Genomic DNA, 26,572 nt, shown 5'->3' on the forward strand with positions numbered 1-26,572 from the left:
TTATTTATTTATTTTTGCAGAGGAGGCACAGATTGATCTGGATATTGCTCTCAGAACCTCCATTGTAGCAAAAGCTGGTGAAGATGTACAAATAATGATTCCATTCAAGGGACGACCTCCTCCAATTGTCACATGGAAAAAGGGTGAAAAAAATCTAGGTGTTGATGAAAGATACAGCATTCAGAACACAGAATCATCCACGCTTCTTAGTATTCCCCAAGTCACTCGCAATGATACAGGAAAATATGTCCTCACAATTGAGAATGGAGTTGGGAAACCCAAAACTTCATTTGTGAATGTTAAAGTGCTTGACACTCCATCTGCATGCCAGAGACTGCATCTTAAACATGTTTCTCGTGGAACTGTGACATTGGTATGGGAACCACCACTCATCAATGGTGGTTCTGAAGTAACTAATTATGTCATTGAAAAAAGAGATGCTACGAAGAGGGCTTGGTCCTCTGTTACAGCAAAGTGCTCTAATACATCATTTAAGATAAGTGACCTATCAGAGAAGATCCCATACTTCTTCCGTGTTCTTGCAGAAAATGAAAATGGACTGGGTGAACCATGTGAAACTTCAGAACCAGTGAAAGCTGCAGAAGTCCCTGGACCTGTACGGGATCTAGCCATGAAAGATTCAACAAAGACGTCCGTCATTTTACAGTGGAGCAAACCTGAGTTTGATGGTGGTAGTATCATATCTGATTATGTTATTGAAAAGAAGCTGAAGGATGAACAAGAATGGTCATTTGCAGGGACAACTAAAGCATGCGAATTTGAAGTTGAAAAACTTAAGGAGCTTTCTGTCATGGAATTCAGTGTTTCTGCTAAGAATGAAAAAGGAAGAAGTGATAGTTCTACAATTGGACCCATCACAGTGAAAGACTATGTAATAACACCTGAAGCAGACCTTTCTGATATACTTGGAGGACAAGTAACAGTGAGAATAGGTTATAATGTACACATTGAATTGCCATATAAGGGAAAGCCAACACCAACTATGAGTTGGCTGAAAGACAACATGCCTCTTAAAGAAAGTGAACAGATTCGCTTTAAGAAAACAGAAAACAAAATAACTTTAAACATTAAGAATGTGAAAAAAGAAAATGGTGGCAAATATACCTTAATTCTTGACAATGGTGTTCAGAGGAAGTCATTCCCAATTACAGTTATAACACTTGGCCCTCCATCTAAGCCAAAAGGACCTATAAAACTAGATGAAATCAAAGCAGATAGTATGATTCTTTCATGGGGTGTTCCTGAAGATGATGGAGGAGGAGAAATTACTGGCTACAGTGTTGAGAAACGGGAAACCTCACAAACCAACTGGAAAATGGTATGTTCAAGTGTAGCAAGGACAACTTTCAAAGTTCCTAACCTTGTTAAAGATGCAGAGTATCAGTTCAGAATCCGTGCAGAAAACAGATATGGAGTGAGCCCACCACTTAACTCCGTAGTGGTCATAGCAAAACACCAGTTCAAACCACCAGGTTCACCAGGGAAGCCTGTTGTTTACAATGTAACAGCTGATGGAATGACCATATCATGGGATGCTCCATTATATGATGGAGGTGCAGAAATTACTGGATACCATGTTGAAAAGAAAGAAAGAAATAGCATCTTGTGGCAAAAAGTAAATCTGTCATCAATATCTAATAGAGAATACAGAATTACTGGATTAATGGAAGGTCTGGACTACCAGTTCCGCGTATATGCAGAAAACTCTGCTGGATTAAGCTCTCCAAGTGATCCAAGCAAATTTACCTTGGCTGTCTCTCCAGTAGGTAAGTTACAGACCAGTAAATATAATATACCTTTCTCAACACTGTAGGAATTTATACTGATTTATATTACTGTACATGCATTTGGTTGTTTTTTTCCCCAGATCCACCTGGCACCCCTGATTACATTGATGTGACTAGGGAAACTATTACTCTGAAATGGACTGCACCTCTGCGTGATGGAGGCAGCAAGATTGTGGGCTATAGCATTGAGAAACGGCAAGGAAGTGGTGATCGTTGGGTCAGATGCAATTTCATGGATGTCAGTGAATGTCAATATACAGTTACAGGACTTAGCCCTGGTGATCGATTTGAATTCAGAATTCTTGCAAGAAATGCTGTTGGAACTATCAGCCCTCCTTCTCAGTCTTCAGGCTATATCATGACCAGAGATGAAGCTGGTAAGCCTTATTTATTAATACTTAAGCATGTTATGTATAATCAGATTCTCTTGAAGTTTGTGAGGCACTCACTTTATTAAGGCCAGACTGAACAACTACAAACTCTTACTGAGGTGAGAGTGGGCAGAGCAATGGATGTGATTCTTAATTTTGTACAGTAAGCTACATTCTAGCCATGCAAATGTCAGCGACTTCTACACACACACACACACACACACACACACACACACACACCTCACCATCCTCTCCAAGCAAGCAAGAGATGATATTGCTATTCAAGAACATATTCCAGCCAAGCAAAAGCCCTTGAGGTGGGTGTGACACCGTCTTCGTGAGGGGTGTGGCCTGGCGAGAGGGGGTGTGACTAGTGAGAGTCCTGAAGGCCAGAGGAGCCTGATATTTCCCACCCCTGCTATAAAAGGTCATAAATGCAAGGTAATTGACGCAGTCATAAATTGATATTATGTGAAGACTGGCTTAAAATAGAAATACTGCTAGTCATATATTTAATATTAAGGCAAACGCTGGCATAAGATAACTAATACAACTCTTTATATTGTTTTCTGGGAAGATATGTTGATGGGTGTTAAGTGTATATTATTTTACTTCTTTTTATTTTCTAGTTGCGCCAAATATTGAATTTGGTGCTGAGCATTTTGAAGGTCTTACAGTTAAAGCTGGAGAAAGCATAAGACTTAAAGCTCTCATCACTGGCCGGCCAGTTCCTCAGGTGACCTGGTTTAAAGATGGAGATGAGATTGACAGGAGATTGAATATGGAAATAACTGATGCCATCGGCTATAGCACCATCTTTGTAAGAGATGCTTCTCGGGAACATCGTGGAGTATATATGGTGGAAGCCAAGAATTCATCAGGCACCAAACATGCAGACATAACCATAAGAGTACAAGGTAATTTGACATTGTTTTACTAAGCTTTCCTTATGTCAAATTGAGCACCTTTTATTTAGCATTCTATTTGTTTGACATTAAAATTAGCACAATTAAAAATAATTGATAATTGACTGTTACAGATACTCCAGGAAAAGTAGGTGGGCCAATACGGTTCACTAATATTACTGAAGAGAAGGCAACATTATGGTGGGAGCCTCCGGCTAATGACGGCTGTGCAACCATTACTCATTATGTGATTGAAAAGCGTGAAACCAGCCGAGTATCCTGGGCACTGATTGAAGATCACTGTGAAGCATGCAGCTATACTGCACTTAAATTAATAAAGGGCAATGAATACCAGTTCCGTATCTCTGCAGCCAACAAGTTTGGTGTCGGCAGGCCATTGGAATCTGATCCATTTGTGGCACAAGCACATTATAGTAAGTTTACTTCAAATTGAGAAATCATAATTAGAGTGCTGGCAGCCTTATTGAGAAAGTTATCTAATCTCTTTCTTGTTACAGCTGTTCCTGAGGCTCCTGGCACTCCAGAACCTAGCAACGTAACAGGAAACAGCATTACACTTACATGGGAAAGGCCAAAATCAGATGGTGGCAGTGACATTAACCAATATATCTTGGAGAGAAGAGAAAAGAAGAGTATTCTCTGGGTTAAAGTATCCAGCAAGAGGCCCATTTCTGAGACAAGATTCAGAGTCACTGGCCTAACTGAAGGCAATGAATATGAGTTCCGTGTTATGGCAGAAAATAATGCAGGAGTCGGTCCACCAAGTGGTATCTCAAGGCTGATTAAATGCAGAGAGCCAGTTCATCCACCAAGTGCTCCTACTGTTGTCAAAGTGACAGATACATCAAAGACAAGTGTCAGCTTGGAATGGACCAGGCCAGTTTTTGATGGAGGCCTGGAAATAATTGGCTACATCATTGAAATGTGCAAAGCTGATTTAGGAGAATGGCATAAAGTCAATGCTGAGACGTGCATTGCTACCAAGTATACTGTGATTGACCTAGAACCAAATGAACACTACAAATTCCGAGTCAGTGCTGTAAATGGTGCAGGCAAAGGAGAAAGCTGTGAAGTTTCTGCTTCAGTGCAAACAATAGATAGACTCTCTTCACCAGAACTTGATATTGATGCTAGCTTCAAGCAGACTCATATTGTCAGAGCAGGAGCATCTATCCGTCTATTTATTGCCTTCAAGGGCAGACCTGTTCCTACGGCTACATGGTCCAAAGCAGATTCTGCTCTCACCCTACGTGCTGACATACATACAACTGATTCATTCAGTACATTAACTGTGGAGAACTGCAACAGAACAGATGCTGGCAAGTATGTATTTACTGTAGAAAACAACAGTGGTACAAAATCTATTGCTTTCATTGTTAAAGTGCTAGACACTCCAGGGCCACCAGGTCCTATTGCATTTAAGGATGTGACCAGAAACTCTATCACTTTAATGTGGGATGCTCCTATTTTGGATGGAGGTGCACGCATCCGTCATTATGTTGTGGAGAAGCGAGAAGCAAGCCGTCGCAGCTGGCAGGTTGTTAGTGAAAAATGTACTCGTCAAATTGCCAAGGTCACAGATCTTGCAGAAGGCGTGCCCTATTTTTACCGTGTTTCAGCAGAAAATGAATATGGATTAGGTGAACCATGTGAATTAACAGAGCCAGTTGTAGCCAGTGAAGAGCCTGCTCCACCTAAGAGATTAGATATTGTTGATACTACTAGGTCCTCTGCAGTACTAGCTTGGCTTAAACCGGATCATGATGGTGGCAGTCGTATCACTGGATATCTCCTAGAGATGAAACAAAAGGGATCTGACTACTGGATTGAAGCTGGTCAAACAAAACAGCTTACTTTTACCGTTGAAGGTCTTATTGAGAACAACGAATATGAGTTCCGGGTCAAAGCAAGGAATGATGCCGGTTACAGTCAACCAAGAGAAGCCTTCTCTTCTGTCATTATTAAAGAGCCACAGATTGAGCCAACTGCAGATCTAAGTGGAATAACTAAGCAACTTATAACTTGCAAGTCCGGTAGCGCTTTCACAATTGATATACCCATTAGTGGACGCCCTGTTCCAAAGGTAACATGGAAACTTGAAGAAATGAGACTTAAGGAAACTGATAGAGTAATTATCAAAACAACCAAGGATAGAACCACATTGACTATTAAGGACAGCATGAGAGGTGACTCTGGTAAATATTATTTAACTCTCGAGAACACAGCTGGTGTGAAAACATTCACTGTTACAGTCATTGTTATTGGAAGACCAGGTCCAGTTACACGCCCCATAGAAATATCATCTGTGACAGCTGAATCCTGTGTGTTATCATGGAAGGAGCCTGAAGATGATGGCGGCAGTGACATTACAAACTATATTGTTGAAAAACGTGAATCTGGTACAACAGCATGGCAACTAGTAAATTCCAGCGTCAAACGTACACAGATCAAAGTAACTCACCTCACTAAATATATGGAATACACTTTCCGTGTCAGCTCAGAAAACAGATTTGGTGTCAGCAAGCCCATAGAATCAGTACCGATAGTGGCTGAGCATCCATTTGGTAAGGAATAATTGTTTTAAGGGAAAAATGTCTTCCAATTTTGTTTTAAAAAACCAGCAATACCTAACATTTATTTTATTTTCTTTCATTAGTCCCACCAAGCCCACCCACTAGACCTGAAGTCTATTTTGTTTCTGCCAATGCCATGTCCATTCGGTGGGAGGAACCCTATCATGATGGTGGCAGCAAAGTTATTGGATACTGGATTGAAAAGAAAGAACGCAACACAATCCTTTGGGTGAAGGAAAACAAAAGTCCATGTTTGGAATGCAACTACAAGGTTACAGGGCTTGTGGAAGGTCTGGAGTATCAATTCAGAACCTATGCATTAAATGCTGCTGGGGTGAGCAAAGCTAGTGAAGCTTCCAGGCCATTAGTGGCACAAAACCCAGTTGGTAAGTATAACTGGTAGAGGGAAAGTCTGTGTTCCTCTTACTATGTAAAGGGACAATAAAGTAATATTTTTGCACTGTGTTCTCTTACAGATCCACCAGGTAGACCAGAGGTAACAGATGTCACCAGGTCTTCAGTGTCATTAACCTGGTCTCCTCCTCTTTATGATGGTGGAAGTAAAATTGTTGGCTATATTGTTGAACGCAAACCATACAATGAAGCTGGAGATGGACGTTGGTTGAAATGCAACTATACCATTGTCTCAGAAAACTTCTTTACTGTGACAGCTCTCAGTGAAGGAGAGGAATATGAATTCCGTGTGCTGGCAAAGAATACTGCTGGTGTAATTAGCAAAGGTTCTGAATCTACTGGCCCTGTTGCCTGTAAAGATGAATACTGTAAGTGATATTTACTTGGGTTTTTAAATTATGTAATCAATGTCAGTTTTTTAAGATATCAAAATATACATTTATTTCTCTTGGTTTTTTCATAGCACCACCTAAAGCTGTGCTGGATGCCAAATTGCAAGGAGATATTGTAACAGTTAGGGCTGGATCTGATCTTGTTCTTGAGGCATCAATTGGAGGAAAACCTGAACCAAAAGTCTTTTGGTCTAAAGGTGATAAAGAATTGGACCCCTGTGAAAAGATCTCTTTACAATACACAAGCAAACATGCTGTTGCAATCATCAAGTTCTGTGATAGAAGTGATACTGGAAAATACACGTTAACCGTTAAAAATGCCAGTGGGACAAAGCAAGTTGCCGTCTTTGTCAAAGTGCTTGGTAAGTACTTCATAATTGCTCATTTTCTGTGGCTACTTTTCTGTCTTTTAATGAAAGCATTTCTTTCATTTCAGTAATTATCCTTCTACTGTTTGTCAACAGATTCTCCCGGTCCATGTGCTGGCAAAATCACCATTAGCCGAGTAACAGAAGAGAAGTGTACTCTGGCGTGGAACCTTCCTCAAGAAGATGGAGGGGCAGAAATTACCCATTACATTGTAGAGAGACGTGAGACAAGCAGGCTGAACTGGGTTATTGTTGAAGCTGAATGCTATACACTATCATGTGTAGCAACAAGACTTATAAAGAATAATGAATACACATTCCGTATAAGAGCTGTCAACAAATATGGACCAGGTGTTCCACTTGAATCAGGACCCATTATTGTTAGAAATTCGTTCAGTAAGTATCTCCCTAATGAAGAATTTGTGTTTGGTGGAAGGCACAAAGAAAGTTGTATTACACATAAAAATGTGAAATCTCTTTTTTTCTCTCCTTTTAAAAATATTTGCAGCTATTCCATCACCACCTGGTGTACCTGAATCAGTGGGTGTTGGGAAAGAGCACATCATTATTCAGTGGTTGAAGCCAGAGTCTGATGGGGGTAACGAGATCAGCACCTATCTTGTAGACAAACGAGAAAAGAGAAGTCTACGCTGGACACGAGTTAACAGAGACTACATTATTTATGATACAAGATTGAAAATTACTAGTCTAATGGAAGGCTGTGAATATCAGTTCCGAGTCACTGCTGTAAATGCTGCTGGTAACAGTGAGCCTAGTGATGCTTCTCAGTACATTTTGTGCAAAGACCCATCATGTAAGTTCTCATGATCAAAATATACATTTAATTACAGTTTAAGCAATATGAGGGCTACATAGGCCTTGCGTCTAGAAAGTCCAAATGGGCTGTTTGGACCACTCATTAGTGCCAGATGAGAATATACTCATCTATGTATTTCAGGCATTTTTATGCTGCCCTATAAACAAGTTCTCAAGAAGCCTTATGCATTCATATCTAACCCAGAACAATGTATTAATTTACATCTCACTCAGTTTCTCCATTGGTCATCTCCATTTTATCAAATTATAAATAGGTACCTAAAATTCATAGGCACTTTGGAGGTTATGTCATACACATATAAACAGATAAATTTGTGAAAGAGTGGTTTATTTTTTATTCCAGTGCTCCAGTTGGCACCTTTGGGTCAGAAAGCATTTTTTCTTACCTAAACTCTTGACCAAAAGGTTTGCCATAGCTCTAGCACATCAAATACCACAACAGCCAGAGATACAGCATTGATTAGGAATTACTTGTAGTACCTCAATCATATTTTCCTACTTGGGGAAAGGAAATCAGTGAATTGGTTTTGTTTCACCCTCAGGATCTATCCGATTAGTCTAGCTGAATGGTTGTATCTGGCATTAAGAAGAAGAAGCTGAATAAAGGTTAAACTAGTAACACAGAGGTTTGGGCCAACTTGTGCTATCTGTTCTGCAAGTTTTGTTCCTCCTTTTTGTTTGCAGTAAGGTGAGGGATGAATTAGATGGGACCAGCTGTAAGAGGAAGGGAAAGGAGATGGCATGTGAAAGTTCCTTCTTTGGGGAGCATGTTTCACTTCATGTCCTCCTGAGTCTTTCAAGACCTATAGTTCTATTATATCTCTTTCGAGTATCACACTGGTCAAAAAAACTGCTGCACCTTAATAGCATCTGCTCCTTGGGGGCAAAATGTACTGAAACATCCTAGGAGTTATTTTAATCAATTAATATCCCAATCCAAGTACAGGAATCATTCAAAAGACATAATCATAGTTACTGGAGAAATGTTGAAGTGATTATTTCTTCAAATGTTAAAAATGCAGATATATCCACTGTAGTAACATGAGGCATGCATTTTTCTTTTCCAAAGACACTCCTGCACCACCTTCACCTCCAAGAGTTGTGGACACTACTAGGACCAGCATAAGTTTGGCTTGGACAAAGCCCATGTATGATGGTGGAGTTGATATATTAGGCTATGTTCTTGAAATGAAAGAAGAAGGTACTGATCAGTGGTATAGAGCACATAGTACTGCCACCATAAGGAACCCTGAATTCACTGTGACTGGCCTTAAAACAAGCCAGAAGTATCGTTTTAGAGTGGCTGCCACCAATATAAATGGTATGAGCGAATACAGTGAGTCACCTGCTGAAATTGAACCTGTGGAAAGGCTAGGTAATGTCAAGATTCAGTATTTACAAATTTACAGTTTACAATTTTGTTTAGAAATATGCAAACACATCTTTTATTTCTATCCCCACCTATAGAAATACCAGAACTTGAGCTTGCTGAGGACCTAAAGAAGACTATTACTGTTAGAGCAGGTGGCTCTTTACGTCTAATGGTGTCAGTATCTGGCAGACCAGCACCAGTGATTACATGGAGCAAAAAGGGTGTTGACCTAGCAAGTCGAGGTATTATTGACACCACAGACAGCTACACATTGTTGGTTGTGGATAAAGTGAACCGGTATGATGCTGGAAAATATGTCATTGAGGCTGAAAATCAATCAGGAAAGAAATCTGCCACAATTACTGTAAAAGTCTATGGTAAGTACAAATACTATTATTTATTGTTACAGAAATACCTTGGCCTATTTCATCATAAATTAAAAGATCCCCCCCAAAAGGATTTTAAATGTAAATAGTTTGTGTAACAATTAAGTAAGAAGGGAACCAGGCAAAGAGCAGAGAGAGCGAGAGAGCACAGTGGGATCTAGTTTCTAGAGCAATGGTAGTCTGTAAATTTAATTTGAGTAGTGCAGAAACAATATTAATACTGCAGAAAAAAGAGTAGTACAGAAAAATATGACAAAAGTTTATTTTGCTTTTCACCCCCACAGATACTCCTGGCCCACCAGGATCAGTGAAAGTTAAAGAGGTTTCAAAAGAGTCTGTGACAGTTACTTGGGAAATTCCTACTATTGATGGTGGAGCTCCAGTCAACAACTATATAATTGAGAAACGTGAGGCTGCCATGCGAGCATTCAAGACAGTAACTACTAAATGCAACAAAACCATTTACAGAATTTCTGGACTCATTGAAGGAGCTCGGTACTATTTCCGAGTACTACCAGAAAATATCTACGGCATTGGTGAACCCTGTGAGACGTCAGATGCAGTGCTGGTGTCAGAGGTTCCAAGTGTGCCTCAGAAACTGGAGGTGGTTGATATAACTAAATCTACTGTATCACTTGCATGGGAAAAACCACAGTATGATGGCGGCAGCAGATTAACTGGCTACGTAATTGAGGCCAGTAAAGCTGGAACAGAAAGGTGGATGAAAGTTGTAACACTGAAACCTACAGTCTTTGAGCACACAATAATTTCATTAAATGAAGGTGAACAGTACTTGTTTAGAGTCAGAGCACAAAATCAACAGGGTGTGTCTGAACCAAGAGAGATAGTCACAGCAGTGACCGTGCAAGAACAAAAAGGTAAGAGTCATAATTATAATGAAAAAAATGAAACATTATTCAGTGTTGATATATAATTTAACAGGTAATAACATTGGGTTCCTTATTTATTTTAGTTCTACCTGCAATTGACCTTGCTGGAATACCTCAGAAGACCATTCATGTTCCAGCTGGCAGACCTATAGAGCTAGCTATCCCAATTTCTGGAAGACCACCTCCAGCTGTTTCTTGGTTCTTTGCTGGCTCTAAACTACGAGAATCAGAACGTGTCAAGGTTGAAACAGTTGCTAAAGTAGCTAAATTAACCATACGTGAAACCACAATACGTGACACTGGAGAGTACACCCTTGAACTGAAGAACACAACTGGAACAGCTCTTGAAAGAATAAAAGTTATTATTCTTGGTAAGAATTTGGTTTGAAAATATAATTGTCCATTTTTTTCTTGTATAATTTTCTCAAATGCAGCTATGCTATTTTCTTGTTTTACTATTTTTTTGTTTATGACTAATTTTTCATTTTCACAGACAAACCTGGACCACCCACTGGACCTATTAAAGTTGTTGATATTGATTCAACTTTTGTAACCATTTCCTGGGAACCACCTGAGATGGATGGGGGTGCAGCACTCAGTGGATATGTGGTGGAGCAACGTGATGCTCATCGTCCAGGATGGTTACCAGTGTCTGAATCTGTAACCCGGACAACATATAAATTTTCTAAACTTACTGAGGGTGCCGAGTATGTGTTCCGTGTGGCTGCCACAAACCGCTTTGGGATTGGATCATACTTACAATCTGAAATAGTAGAATGCAAGAGCAGAATCAGTAAGTAAATATTTTCTGTAGTCCTCTGCATTAAAAACATCAGATCAGTTTACATAGACATATAAAAATGTGGAAATCTTGATACTTCATAAATTGCATTTTCATTTTGCATAAAAAAGAATTGTTTGTTTGTTTATTAAATGTATATCCCTACCTTCCTCCCAGTTCAAGTCATCTATAGTACCCTGCCTCTGCTTATTCGGAACAAAACATAACTATAAATGGTCTAAAAAAATCATTTACTAATTGTAGGTATTCCTGGTCCTCCTGGTACCCTAGAAGTGTTTGATATCTCCCGTGATGGAATGACACTTACCTGGTATCCACCAGAAGAGGATGGTGGTTCACAGATCTCTGGTTATATTGTGGAACGCAAAGAAGTTAGATCAGAGAGATGGGTCCGTGTAAACAAAGTCGCAGTCACTATGACACGCTATCGATCTACTGGGTTGATTGAAGGACTGGAGTATGAACACCGTGTTACAGCTATCAATGCTAGGGGCACTGGCAAACCAAGCCGAGCTTCCAAGCCTGCAGTTGCTATGGATCCAATCGGTAAATAATTTGCCAAATTCATAAAGCATACTAGAGTATTAGTGGCAAAATATTTAAGTAATAGTGGATACTAACATTTTGGATTGCCTTTTAAAACAGCAAAAACTAAATGTGCAGCTATATTTAATATGTCTGTCTTGTTCTGATTATATATTTCAGCTCCTCCAGGCAAACCTCAGAACCCAAGATTTACAGATACTACAAGAACTTCTATTTCCTTGGCTTGGAGTCCACCAGAAGATGAAGGCGGGTCTAAAGTCACTGGCTACTTGATTGAAATGCAAAAGGTTGATCAGTTTGAATGGACCAAATGCAATACCACCCCCACCAAAATCCGTGAATACACTATAACACATCTTCCACAAGGTGCAGAGTATAGATTCCGTGTTATGGCCTGTAATGCTGGTGGCCCTGGTGAACCTGCTGATGTGCCAGGAACAGCTAAAGTGACTGAAATGCTTGGTAAGATACTTTAGCTCTTATTTATTAATGAAATACAAATGTTGAAAGAGCATAGCACTCTTTGGCTTTTTCATACATAACATTAAATGTTTTCTTCCCTCCCAGAATTCCCTGATTATGAACTTGAAGAGAAATACCTGGAAGGTGTATTTGTAAGGCAAGGTGGAGTAATTAAACTTACAGTGCCAATTAAAGGTAAACCCATTCCAATATGCAAATGGACTAAAGAAGGGCATGATGTCACCAAGAGAGCCATGATTGCCACTTCTGAATCACATACCGAACTTGTGATAAAAGATGCAGAAAGAGAAGATTCTGGTACCTATGATCTGACACTTGAAAACAAATGTGGCAAGAAGGCTGTCTATATCAAGGTCAGAGTGATTGGCATTCCAAACCCACCAGAAGGGCCACTTGAGTATGATGACATACAAGCACGCTCTGTTAGAGTCAGTTGGAAACCTCCATCTGATGATGGTGGTGCAGATATATTGGGATACATTATTGAGAGGCGTGAAGTACCAAAGACTGCTTGGTATACTGTTGGTTCCAGAGTAAAGGGTACATCATTAGTAGTAAAAGGACTCAAAGAAAATGTGGAATATCATTTCCGTGTTCATGCTGAAAACCAATTTGGTGTAAGCAAGTCCCTCAAATCTGAAGAGCCAGTTGTGCCAAAGACACCTCTGAGTAAGTATACAGTTTCAGAAAAAAGTATATTATGTGTGGACTGTGTGTGTATATATATATTTGCCCTTCCTTCAATAAACCTGTGAGATAAGTCAAGTTGAAGGATAATGATTAGCCAAAGGTCATTTCAGTTGCAACCTTATACAGGCTTACCTGGGAGTAAGTTCTATTGAACTCAGTGTGGCTTAGTTCTGAGCTGACATGTATAGGAAAGCACTGTTAGTGAACCCTAGGTTTCCATGTTTTTAGTCCAATTCTCTAATCACTACATTAGACTAACTCATGGTTATTGTTACGTTCTTTTCAACAGATCCTCCAGAGCCTCCAAGTTATCCACCAGAAATACTTGATGTCACAAAGAGTTCCATTAGCTTAAGTTGGTCGAGACCTAGAGATGATGGTGGTGCTCGTGTCACTGGCTACTTTATTGAACGTAAAGAAACATCTACTGAGAAATGGGTCAGGCACAACAAAACTCACATCACAACTACAATGTATACAGTCACAGGGCTGGTTCCAGATGCTGAATATCAATTCCGTATTGTAGCCCAAAATGACATTGGTGAGGGTGAACCCAGTCCTGCCTCTGAGCCAGTTTTGTGCAAGGATCCATTTGGTACGTAAATATAATTTCTGTGTTAGAGGGCATCAGCCAGAACTTTTTGGAAAAGACAAATTTCTTACAAAAATATTTTTGAAATCTTACAGACAAACCAAGCCAGCCTGGAGAAATTGAGATCACGTCTATATCTAAAGATAGTGTTACTTTAGAATGGGAGCGCCCTGAATGCGATGGTGGTAAAGAGATCATTGGATATTGGATTGAATATCGCCAATCTCAAGAGTCTGTCTGGAAAAAGTGCAATAAAGAACGTAACAAAGACAGGCAGTTTACAATGGGAGGCTTACTGGAAGCTACAGAATATGAATTTAGAGTTTTTGCAGAAAATGAGACTGGACTCAGCAGACCTCGTAGAACAACTATGGCAGTAAAGACAAAACTGACATGTACGTTTAAATTTTTATGCCTTAAGTTGCTATTGAAAAGATATTACATGTCACAGTAAACAGTGATATGGTATAGATACATACTGCCTTTGTGATCTTGAAGTAATTTGACAATTCCAAGATATATTTATAATGCTTTACTTTCATATATTTACTTTGCTTAATCGCCTAAGATGAAGGAAATAACCTCTTTCCTCCTCCACTGCTAATGAAATTAAAGATGAAATTAATAAACTGGCAGAATAAACATTATACTTGGTGCCATAGTATTATAGTTTGAGAGGCAATGTGCACTGAACTAAAGGGATAATGAAACAGGAAGCTTTCAACATATATTTTTCTCCCTTTATAAATACAGCTGGAGAAGCACCAGGAGTAAGACAACAAATGAAGGATGTCACTACTAATCTGGGTGAACCAGCTCAGTTATCATGCCAAATTCTTGGGAGACCTCTTCCTGATATTAAATGGTATCGCTTTGGCAAAGAACTGGTACAGAGCAGAAAATACAAGGTGTCATCAGATGGACGCACTCACACACTGACAGTACTCACAGAAGAGCAGGATGACGAAGGAGTTTACACTTGCAGGGCTATTAATGATGTTGGAGAGATTGAAACTAGTGGCAAGCTACTCTTACAAGCTCCTCCACAATTCCACCCTGGCTTCCCACTGAAAGAGAAATACTGTGCAGGTGTGGGTTCCACACTTCGCCTCCATGTTGTATACATTGGTCGTCCAGTGCCTGCTATCACTTGGTTCCATGACAAGAAGCCACTGAAGAACACAGAAAATGTTGCTATCGAGAACACAGAGCATTATACCCATCTTTCCATTAAAAATGTACAGCACAAAACCCATGCAGGAAAGTACAAGGTGCAACTCAGTAATATATTTGGAACTGTTGATACTGTACTCAATGTGGAAATACAAGGTAAGTCTTGGCTTTAAATATTCCTGAAATCATATGAAGTATGCTTTTTGGTATTCATCTTAAAGCACTGTCTTTCATTTTTGTAGATAAACCAGATAAACCAGGAGGGCCAATTGTTGTAGAGGCTTTGCTGAAAAACTCTGTAGTCATCAGCTGGAAACCACCTGAAGATGATGGAGGTGCCTTAATAACAAATTATGTTGTAGAAAAAAGAGAAGCAAAAGAAGGCACAGAGTGGCAACTGGTTTCTTCAAACATTTCTGGCACAACCTGCAGAATTGTTAACCTAACTGAAAATGCAGGCTATTATTTCCGTGTCTGTGCTCAGAATACATTTGGCATTAGTGAAGCTTTAGAAGTTTCATCTATTGTTGTTATCAAGACTCCATTTGGTAAGTGTGTTCCACAATCCATTTTTCCATTTATCTGCAATTCAACAAAACAAACTGACTTAATGTCCTGAAAAAAATTCTTCTTTACAGAGAAACCAGGCCAACCAAGTCAACCAGTTGTATCTGCTGTGACAAAAGAATCCTGTATTGTATTTTGGAAGCCACCTGCTAATGATGGAGGCTCAAAGATCAGAAATTACTACCTTGAGAAACGTGAAAAGAAACAAAACAAATGGATTGCTGTAACAACAGAAGAAATTCGCGAAACCGTCTATACTGTCACAGGTCTTATTGAAGGCCTTGAATATGAGTTCCGTGTAAAATGTGAAAATCTAGGTGGTGAAAGTGAATGGAGTGAAATTTCACAACCAATCACTCCCAAATCTGATGTACCAATTCAGGCACCGCATTTCAAGGAAGAAATCAGAAACCTAAATGTGAAATTTAGAGGTCATGCCACATTTGTTTGCAAACTCACTGGTCATCCTAAGCCTATTGTAAAATGGTTCAAGCAGGGCAAAGAGATTATGCCAGATGGTGAAAAGGTGAAGATACAAGAATTTAAGGGTGGATATCACCAGTTGGTAATTACAGATGTAACAGATGATGATGCCACTGTTTATCAAGTGAGAGCAACCAACCAGGGAGGATCTATCTCTGGAACTGCTTCCTTAGATGTTGAAGGTAAAATAATGTGCTTTGCTCTTAAAATTAGTTTTTTTAATTTTTCATACAGAATAGGCATAGAAGAGTAAAAATACCTGGGGTTAGAATAATTTTCTTAATAACCTCAAAATAAGTTAGATAGTGACAGGCTCATCTAGATAGCAGGGCTTACAGAGTAATCCTAAGTACAGTGGTGGATACAGTGAAGTGTGGGGTTGTTCTGTTGGCTCACTCTAACCAAGGAAGAAAGGGAGTAATGTCTTTCTTCTTTTTCACTCTGGTGGATCTCCATTTTGGGGAGAAATTCTCCTATCGAAACCAATAGGGTATATTTAACTACACCAGCATCAAAATGGCATCGTTGATGAGTCTGACCCTGGGGCTGCCCAGAGGAATGAAGAGCTTTCGATTCAGCAGATCAAGGCCATCTCCAGCCTGCCTTAAACCTGCCCTCTTTCAGTACTTAACCTGCCTTCTGCTAATGAAAACACCATCAGCAGTAGATATATACCAACTGAGCTTTCTGTGGGCATAGTGGGGGCTCCATGATGGATGTTCATCTCCATCCCACTTATGGAGAAGAAGAACCATCCAATCCTAACTCCAGACAGTGGCTTTGGGGGTTAGGACTGCTCTGTTAATCATAATACACTGTACTTTCATTTGAAGAATGCAAATACACTAGGATACATACATATAAAACAACATATGAAATATATGTTGAACACATATCTTAGCATTCATAACTAAGTATGTCTGTGCTCTTGTAGCACTGGTGTTGTGATCAATTTTGTTGATGCTTTTATCAAACTATGAGATAATAAAAAGCTCTTTCACACACCTGTCTGGTAAAGAGCCTCTACCATTGTGGCAGAAAGAAGCGCTGTAACTGGATTAACAGTCCCCAATGGCTGTATTATGAACAGCAGTTGTTGCTCAGCTGGCTGCATAACAGAGGGAAGTGTTTGTTGGTTGGTTTCAGTTATTTACATTTTGTCTTTCATGGCAGCTTTAGAGCACAACACACAATATTAAAAAGTCATCAGGATCCTTCCCACAGGACAGCTGCTGGTAGAAAGACTATCCTTTCTCTCACAAGTCCTAACTGGAGCAGGCTCAAAGTAGTTTTCACCTGCCTCCCTCTCTCTCCTGGAATCCTTTCCATGTAACAGTTTATAGAAGATGGTCCAGTGAGCATGGAAAGTCCAACAGGAGAAGCTCTGATATGGCCTTCGCCTGAGTCCCTCTCTTTCCTGAAATCCTTTCTACAGGATAGTTGATGGTAAACGGCCCTATGGAGAGGCCAACTGGAGCAGGCACTCATGTCTTCTTCACCTGCATCCTTCTCTCTCAACTTATGATAGTTTGTTGCAAATATTAGCCACTATGCCCAAGACTTTCTGAACCAGTCTCCGTCTATGTAGAAGCAGTGTTTTGAGTTCTTTTAAAATAATAATGTACACTAATTTTCTTATTTTCTTTTTTGTCATTGTGTTTTTGCTACAGTTCCTGCTAAGATCCACTTGCCTAAAAATCTTGAAGGCATGGGAGCTGTCCATGCTCTCCGTGGTGAAGTCATCAGTATCAAAATCCCATTCAGTGGCAAGCCTGACCCAGTGATCACATGGCAAAAAGGACAAGATCTTATTGATACTAATGGACACTACCAAGTTATTGTTACACGGTCATTCACATCTCTTGTTTTCCCTAATGGTGTGGACAGAAAAGATGCAGGTTTCTACATTGTCTGTGCTAAAAACAGATTTGGCATTGATCAGAAAACAGTTGAATTAGATGTGGCTGATGTACCTGATCAACCAAGAGGACTGAAAGCAAGTGAGGTTTCAAGAGACTCAGTCAACCTGACATGGAATGCTCCAGCAAATGATGGTGGAAGCAAAGTCACACACTATACCATTGAAAAACGTGCTACCACGGCTGAGAGATGGATTCGTGTTGGCCAAGCTCGTGACACCCGATATACTGTAATAAACCTATTCGGTAGGACAAGCTATGTATTCCATGTTATAGCAGAGAATAAATTTGGGCAAAGCCAGCCTTCAGAACCTACAGATCCTATTATCACAAAGGAAGATAAGACCAGATCACTAAATTATGATGAAGAAGTTGATGAGGCCATAGAAATCACCATAGCAAAAGCATCTCACTCTTCTACAAAAGAACTTTATGATAAATATGTGATTGCTGAAGAACTTGGGCGTGGGCAATTTGGAGTTGCTCACCGGTGTGTTGAGATAGTTTCGAAGAAGACTTACCTGGCCAAGTTTGTCAAAGTAAAAGGTGCCGATCAGGTGCTAGTAAAGAAAGAAATTTCCATCCTAAACATTGGTAGACATAGAAATATCTTACAGCTTCATGAATCATTTGAAAGTCTAGAAGAACTGGTGATGATCTCTGAGTTCATATCTGGAGTTGACATCTTTGAAAGACTTAATACTCCTGCATTTGAACTTAATGAAAGAGAAATTGTAAGCTATGTACGCCAAGTATGTGACGCGCTTGCATTCCTACACAGTCACAACATTGGGCACTTTGATATCAGGCCAGAGAACATTATCTATTTCACAAGAAGAAGCTCTATAGTTAAAATTATTGAATTTGGGCAGGCAAGGCAGCTGAAACCTGGCGATAATTTCAGACTCCAGTTTACTTCTCCTGAATATTATGGACCTGAAGTCCATCAGCATGATATGGTCAATACAGCCACTGATATGTGGTCACTTGGAACTCTAGTGTATGTACTTCTAAGTGGCCTGAATCCTTTCGCTGCTGAAACAAATCAACAGACAGTTGAAAACATCATAAATGCAGAATACAACTTTGATGATGAAGCCTTCAAAGATATAAGTATTGAGGCCTTGGATTTCATTGATCGCCTGCTAGTAAAAGAAAGGAAAGCTCGTATGACTGCTAGTGAAGCCCTTCAACATACATGGCTGAAGCAGAGGACAGAGAAAACCAGCACTAAAGTAATCAAAACACTGAGACACAGACGTTATTACCAAACTTTGGTGAAGAAGGAATGGAATACAGTTGTGTCAGTGGCCCGTGTTTCATGGGGCGGTGCAGTCAGATCTCAGAAAGGTATTACAGTTGCCAAAGTTAAAGTGGCTTCAATTGATATTGGACCCATCTCTGGGCAGATAATGCATGCTGTTGGGGAAGAAGGTGGTCATGCCAAATATGTCTGCAAGATTGAAAACTATGACTCATCTACACAAGTGACCTGGTACTTTGGAGTACGACAACTGGAGAACAGTGAAAAACATGAAATCAGCTACCATGAAGGAGTGGCCACAATGTATGTCAAAGATATTGCTAAATCAGATGATGGTACCTACAGGTGCAAAGTTGTAAATGACTATGGTGAAGACAGTTCCTATGCAGAACTATTTGTTAAAGGTGTGAGAGAAGTTTCTGACTATTACAGATGCAGAATTGTCAAGAGAGTGAAGCGCCGAGTAGATACCTTGAGACTTTTGGAGAGGCCACCAGAATTTACCCTGCCTCTGTATAATCGTACTGCCTATGTTGGTGAAAATGTCAGGTTTGGAGTAACTATAACAGTTCACCCAGAGCCTCGTGTGACATGGTTCAGAGCAGGTCAGAAGATCAAGCCAGGAGATGATGATAGGAAGTATACCTTTGAATCTGATAAGGGTCTTTATCAACTTCTCATCCATAATGTCAATGAAGATGACGACGCTGAATATACTGTGCTGGCTCGCAACAAATATGGGGAGGACAGCTGCAAAGCTAAGTTAACTGTTGTTCAGCATGCACCTCCAGAGGCCACCACGTTGAGACCCATGTTCAAAAGACTATTGGCAAATGCAGAATGCCAAGAAGGCCATAGTGTCTGCTTTGAGATCAGAGTATCTGGGATACCAAAACCAACACTAAAATGGGAAAAAGATGGACAGCCTTTATCACGTAGCCCAAATGTTGAAATCGTACATGAAGGATTAGATTACTATGCTTTGCATATAAGGGATACTTTACCAGAAGACAGTGGTTATTACAGAGTTACTGCTACAAATAGTGCTGGATCCACAAGCTGCCAGGCTTACTTGAAGGTAGAGCGTTTGACATATGTCAAACGTGAGTACAAGACCGAAGAAGAGCGGCATAAACATGTACAGAAAAGCATTGACAAGACAGTGAGAATGGCACAAATCCTTTCTAAAACAGAATCTGTCCCACTGACACAAGTAGCACAAGAAGCTCTCAGACAAGCTGCCATCTTGTATAAACCAGCTGTAACCACTAAGACTGTCAAAGGTGAATTTGAACTTAGAAAGGAAGAAGTTAAAGAAGAAAGGAGACTCCGAATGCCTTATGATGTCCCAGAGCCTCGCAGACATGTGGCTGCTACTCTTGAAGATCAGAACATCAAACTCTTTGTGCCAATGTCAGACATGAAGTGGTACAAGAAGCTGAGAGACCAATATGAAATGCCAGGAAAACTTGACAGAATTGTTCAGAAGCGACAAAAGCGCATTCGCCTTTCCAGATGGGAACAGTTCTATGTTATGCCACTGCCACGCATTTCTGATCAATATAAACCTAAGTGGCGCATACCTAAATTGTCACAAGATGATCTTGAGATTGTCAGACCAGCACGCCGGCGTACACCATCTCCTGATTATGAATTTTATTACAGACCAAGAAGGCGATCACTTAGTGACCTGTCAGATGAAGAACTGCTGCTGCCTGTTGATGATTATTTAGCAATGAAGAGAACTGAAGAAGAAAGACTGCGACTTGAAGAAGAACTGGAGTTAGGCTTTTCTGCTTCACCTCCAAGCAGAAGCCCTCCACGTTTTGAACTGTCTTCTCTCCATTACACTAAAGCAGAAGCACAGGTTGCCGCAGAGGAATCTAAGCACAAAGCGCTGAGGTATGGAATCTATCATATACCATCTAAAGAAGATACCTCTGAAACTTATGCACAGCTCCGGCAACGCCATGACAGAGCAATTTATAGGTCATCAAAACAAAAACAGAGAATAATGTCTGAGAAAGAGGACGAGGAGCTGCTCCAGCCAGTTAAAACAAGCCAGCGTATCTCTGAATACAAGAGTGAGCTTGAGTATATGTCACAAGAAGAAAAGAGGCGACTGAAAAGAAGGAAAGAGAGAGAAATTACTGAGGTCACATCACGAGGAGAAGAAGAAGAAATAGAAATGGTGAGACATGTTCACAGAGAGTTTTCTCCTCCCTCAAGATTACTAGGTAGAAGACGTTCTCTTTCTCCAACTTACATTGAATTAATGCGCCCTGTGTCTGAATTAACTCGGCCCCGCTCACATCCTGTGGAAGAAACTGAGAGAAGATCTCCCACACCAGAGAGAACACGCCCACGCTCACCAAGTCCAGTATCTAGCGAGAGATCACTATCACGATTTGAAAGGACAGCAAGATTTGACATATTTTCAAGGTATGAGTCCATGAAAGCTGCTTTGAAAACTCAAAAAACAATGGAACGGAAATATGAAGTTCTGACTCAAGAACCATTCACTCTGGATCATGCCCCACGCATCACGTTGAGAATGCGCTCACATCGTGTACCATGTAACACCAACACCAGATTCATTTTGAATGTCCAGTCCAAACCAACTGCTGAAGTGAAATGGTATCATAATGGTATTGAAATTCATGAAAGCCATAACATACATTTCACTAATACTAGTGGTGTATTAACCTTGGAGATCCTTGACTGCCATATTGACGACAGTGGTACATACCGTGTTGTGTCCACAAACTATAAAGGAGAATGTTCTGACTATGCAACATTAGATGTTACAGGAGGAGACTACACTACATATACCTCACAACGTAGAGATGAGGAAGTACCCAGATCCATTATACCAGACTTGACAAGGACTGCAGCATATGCAATTTCCTCATTTAAGAAAGTTTCTGAAACAGAAGCAAGTTCTTCAGTAAGAGAAATCAAGTCAGAACTGACTGAAACAAAAGAATCACTATCATCATATGAACATTATGCTTCTGCTGAAAAGAAAGTCAGTGCATCAGAGGAAAAGTCACTGGAAGAAAGAGCTGTGCATCGGAAATTCAAAACTACTCTGCCTGCTACAATATTAACAAAGCCACGGTCAATCACTGTTTCTGAAGGAGAGACTGCAAGATTTTCTTGTGACATCGATGGTGAACCAACACCAACAGTAACGTGGATCCGTGCAAATCAAGTTATTGTTTCTTCTGGGCGCTACCAAGTAACACGTACACAGTATAAATCTACCTTTGAAATTTCATCTGTCCAGACCTCAGATGAAGGAAGTTACAGTGTTGTGGTAGAAAACTCTGAAGGCAGGCAGGAAGCCCACTTTAGCTTGACTGTGCAAAGGAAAAGGATTCCAGAAAAAGCAATTGCATCACCTCCAAAGGTCAAATCTCCTGAGCCTCATGTGAAGACCCCAGACAGAGTAAAATCTCCCAAGCGAGTAAAATCCCCTGAACCATCTCCTGCCCACTCCAAAGCCAAGTCAACAGCTGCAAGTAAAACAACACCAACAGAGAAAGCAGACTTGCCAGTTGCTACTCCTCCTAAGATAAAACAACAGCTGAAGGTGGAAGCTTCTAGTGACAAAGTAAAATTCTTCTGTTCAGTTGAAAACAGTGTTCTGAGTGTCCGAGAAGTAGCCTGGTACAAAGATGGCAAGAAACTAAAAGAAGATGATCATTTCAAATTTCATTATGCATCTGATGGAACATATGAACTTAAAATCCATAACCTCAAGGAATCTGATCAAGGTGAATATACATGTGAGGTTGTTGGAGAAGGTGGCATCTCCAAAACCAACTTTCAGTTTGTTGGCCAAGCTTTTAAAAGTATCCATTCTCAGGTGTCAAGCTTAACCAAATCTCAAAAATCAGTTCAAAAAGAGTCTGAAATACATGAAGTATCTGCCCAGAAAAAATCTGCAATGACTTCTCAAGAAAAGGCAGTGGTCCAAGAGGAATTTGTTAAAAAGTCTCTTGTGTCTGAAGATGTTAAAACATCTTATGAAGAAGTTAAATCTACTACCACTAAAATGAGTGTGTCTGAAGGTCAAAGGGGTACCCTTAAAGCCAGTATTGCTGGTGCTTCTAATGTGAAATGGTTACTGAATGGAATAGAGCTAACTAACTCTGAAGACTATAGATATGGTGTGTCAGGAAGTGATCATACGCTAACCATCAAAAAAGCTACCCAGAAAGATGAAGGAATACTTACCTGTGAAGGAAAGACTGAACAGGGTATCGTCAAATGTCACTTTGAAATGAGTCTTACTAAAGATGTTTCAAATGTCCCAGCCTTTATTGTACAACCTAAATCTCAAAACATCAATGAAGGACAAGATGTGTTGCTTACCTGTGAAGTCTCTGGAGACCCTTCCCCTGAAATCAACTGGTTTAAAGATAACCAGCCAGTAAGTAATCATCTATGTTAGCCTTAAAAGTAAATACTTCATTCACAAACCTTGATTATCCTTGATCTTAACGAAGCATCTATTTCTGTTATCAGATTACTCTCTCATCCAACATCCAAGTACATCGTTCCAAGAATATTTATTCTCTTGTTATCCAAAATGCTACAGTGAATGACAGTGGAAAATACACAGTCAAAGCGAAAAACTTCCATGGGCAGTGCTCTGCAACAGCATCGCTGACTGTCCTTCGTAAGTGCTTTTTTAAGCCTTGTCTTTATGCAAGTAGGGCTTTTAGGATGTAACAAAAGCAAATGATTGTGTTGATTCTTCAACAAGCTTCCATTTTCATTACCAAACCTAAAATGCAATATAATTACAAAATACTATTTAATATCTTGCTGTTAACCCATTGGTTCTGGTAATCACTGCTTAATAAACTATCAGAATAATTAATTCCCAAAGGATTAGTCTTTTGGATTTTTTAAAAAATGTTGCATTAAAATTCTAAGATACAAACTTACTTGTTACTTTTTAAGTCATCTAGATACCAGGAGTCAACGGGTTTCTCTGTTTTGCTGTGTGTATGTATGTGCTTTTGCTTAAGGAAAGCTGTGGTGGTTTTTAATGGCAGTCCAAAGTAAGCAGGCAGAAGAAAGCACTATTCAAAAAAATACCTTAAAAAAAATTTTTTTTTAAATCCAGATTCTTACAATTAGTTCAGTAATTTTAAGTGGATTACATGTTTTCACTCAACAATATACAGATTTAAGAGGAATTAACTTTTATTATTATTATTATTATTATTATTATTATATTATTATTTTACATAAACCATAATTTAGAAAAATTAATTTCTTTTGAATATTTCCAAAGTTCATATTTCAATAATTTACAAAATATGACCACCTCTCACCAAACTTTCCATTATTAATAATTTTTTTATCCATGACTAAAAACATTTTTACAACCAAATTCAGTTTTCCTTAAATAGCAAACCAGTCTCCTCTTTCTTTTTCCATAAAATCAATATATCGGTCACATGACTTCATCAGTTAATGTTGTCATTGGTTTTTCCATCTGTTTGCTATTGTCCACAGCTCTAATTGAAGAACCTCCAAAAGAGGTAGTGTTGAGAACAAGTGGTGATGCAAGCATGCAGAAAAGTTTCTCTTCGCAGTCACATCAAATGTCCGCTTCTAAACAAGAAGCTTCATTCAGCAGTAGCAGCAGTAGCAGCATGAGTGAAATGAAATTTGCAAGCATGTCTGCCAAAAGCATGTCCTCCATGAAAGAATCCTTTGCAGAGATGAGTTCCAGCAGTGTAATGGGGAAATCTAGTCTGACCCAACTGGAAAGTTCTTCTAGTAGAATGATTAAATCTGATTTGAGAGGTGAGCAATACTATTATATGTAGCGTTAGAAAAAAAAACACCACAATATCCTAGATATGTAGAATAAGTTGTTGCAGTAAAATTGCAGTTTCCACTAACTTTCAATTTCTTTTCCCATTTTGCAAAGGAATACCACCCAAAATTGAAGCTCTTCCAAATGATATCTCCATTGAGGAAGGAAAGGTTCTCACCATTTCCTGTGCCTTCTCTGGTGAACCTACTCCTGAAATATCATGGTCTTGCAAAGGAAAAAGCATTTCTAGTCAGGGTGGTAGATTCCACATTGAAACCAGTGAAGATTTAACCACTCTTATCATCATGGATGTTCAAAAGAATGATGGAGGACTTTATACACTGAATTTAGAAAATGAATTTGGCACTGACTCTGCCAGTGTGAATATTAACATTCGATCAATTTAGAAGGCTTGACCTATTTTTATTTACACTTGACTTTTAGTAAGAGATTCATATGGACTGAAATAACTGATCTGTAAATATATAAAAAATATTTTTGTACCTACCTGAACCAGACAGTCCAAGGATATGCACTATGACTTATAGTCATTATTGTCTGACTTTAAAATAATTTTGCATTTGACATGTACATACTGTATATAGCCGAAGATAACGGTTATGAAGTTTTGTACCATTTATTTTATGACATTTTAAAATGTAACTTTTGGAACAAACAGTTGGTAGGAGAAAGTTTCGTAGGAAACGAATACCCTGCTCAACATATAACTAATTTTTGTGCCTCAACAAAATGTTGATGTCTAAGAATGCCTCAACAGGTAGAGAGGCTCCCTGTTGAAGACTTATTTACCTACACCTAAGAGATGATGCTGTGCATGGTTTCATTATACGTGCACGAATTTATTTTGAATCAGAAATATAAGGCATTGGTGAGGTTTGCAAATACCCTCCAGTAAGCCTCACTTTAATGTCCTATGTTAGGTCTGATCAATGTCAAACTATATTTTGTTCATGACTAACAATACCTTGAGCAAAGTGCAAGCGGCCAGCATTTTGTTCACCACCCTGTCGTATTGTTTCTGGCACACTGACTGCCTGAATAGCTTTACAATCAGGTAACATCACCTGGCCATCGCCTCTTTTAACAAAGGTATTTGGGTACTCAGGTGCAGAAACAGTACCTCTTGGAGGTTCCTAGGATGCAGTGATTGTGTGGTAGCATTAGGATTTTGCTCGATACTGTCACCTCCAGGCAACTAAGGTTTGAACCACAGTTTAAGAAAAGTTAAAACTGTTGCTATAACATCACATCTTGCCCTGAACTTAAAAAATTTAGTTGGTTTTATGTAGTAGTAAATTGTTGTTAGCTGTTTTGTTGAACCTCCTTGATAGTATTGTTCATTTGAAATAAAGCATGCTACCTGCACCTCATCATGTGTCTGTTCTAGTTATTATATTCCCTTTCTTTCTGATACCTGCATTTTTCTACTTTAAGCCTGTATCCTTCTATTGTCAAATTTCTCCCTGCTGCTTTTTACTCTTACATCCAACCCAAACTGCAAATGTTAATATTACAATATTAATTGTTGTTATGTGCCTTCAAGTCGATTACGACTTATGGCAAACCTATGAATCAGTGACCTCCAAGAGCAACTGTCATGAACCACCCTGTTCAGATCTTGTAAGTTCAGGTCTGTGGCTTCCTTTATGGAATCGATCCATCTCTTGTTTGGCCTTCCTCTTTTTCTACTCCCTTCTGTTTTTCCCAGCATTATTGTCTTTTCTAGTGAATCATGTCTTCTCATTATGTGTCACTGTCCAACTTTCACATCCATCCATACAGATAAGGAATACCATGGTCAGAATGATCCTGACTTTAGTGTTCAGTGATACATTTTTGCATTTGAGGACCTT

The 26,572-nt window shown here is 39.4% G+C and overlaps 1 protein-coding gene across 23 annotated transcripts in view; it reads left to right on the forward strand.

Annotated features, from left to right (window-relative positions):
• Positions 1–26,089, forward strand: part of TTN (titin) — a 359,167-nt gene extending 333,078 nt beyond the window's left edge. For all 23 annotated transcript variants that reach the window (XM_061608344.1, XM_061608325.1, XM_061608332.1 and 20 more), the window contains 27 exons: positions 21–1,787; positions 1,889–2,185; positions 2,809–3,096; positions 3,219–3,518; positions 3,603–5,669; positions 5,762–6,064; positions 6,155–6,460; positions 6,556–6,846; positions 6,949–7,248; positions 7,361–7,666; positions 8,759–9,064; positions 9,157–9,438; positions 9,732–10,325; positions 10,421–10,708; positions 10,831–11,130; positions 11,383–11,685; positions 11,845–12,147; positions 12,253–12,837; positions 13,148–13,453; positions 13,546–13,845; positions 14,204–14,779; positions 14,866–15,171; positions 15,262–15,855; positions 17,344–23,294; positions 23,390–23,543; positions 24,392–24,685; positions 24,813–26,089. In XM_061608344.1, coding sequence (XP_061464328.1) covers positions 21–1,787; positions 1,889–2,185; positions 2,809–3,096; positions 3,219–3,518; positions 3,603–5,669; positions 5,762–6,064; positions 6,155–6,460; positions 6,556–6,846; positions 6,949–7,248; positions 7,361–7,666; positions 8,759–9,064; positions 9,157–9,438; positions 9,732–10,325; positions 10,421–10,708; positions 10,831–11,130; positions 11,383–11,685; positions 11,845–12,147; positions 12,253–12,837; positions 13,148–13,453; positions 13,546–13,845; positions 14,204–14,779; positions 14,866–15,171; positions 15,262–15,855; positions 17,344–23,294; positions 23,390–23,543; positions 24,392–24,685; positions 24,813–25,105 — 17,960 coding nt within the window. In that variant the 3' untranslated portion in view covers positions 25,106–26,089. The remainder of the gene's footprint in view (positions 1–20; positions 1,788–1,888; positions 2,186–2,808; positions 3,097–3,218; positions 3,519–3,602; positions 5,670–5,761; positions 6,065–6,154; positions 6,461–6,555; positions 6,847–6,948; positions 7,249–7,360; positions 7,667–8,758; positions 9,065–9,156; positions 9,439–9,731; positions 10,326–10,420; positions 10,709–10,830; positions 11,131–11,382; positions 11,686–11,844; positions 12,148–12,252; positions 12,838–13,147; positions 13,454–13,545; positions 13,846–14,203; positions 14,780–14,865; positions 15,172–15,261; positions 15,856–17,343; positions 23,295–23,389; positions 23,544–24,391; positions 24,686–24,812) is intronic.
• Positions 26,090–26,572: the final 483 nt, after the last annotated feature.

The sequence above is a fragment of the Rhineura floridana genome, chromosome 2, assembly GCF_030035675.1.
Source record: "Rhineura floridana isolate rRhiFlo1 chromosome 2, rRhiFlo1.hap2, whole genome shotgun sequence".
Classification (NCBI taxonomy): domain Eukaryota; kingdom Metazoa; phylum Chordata; class Lepidosauria; order Squamata; family Rhineuridae; genus Rhineura; species Rhineura floridana.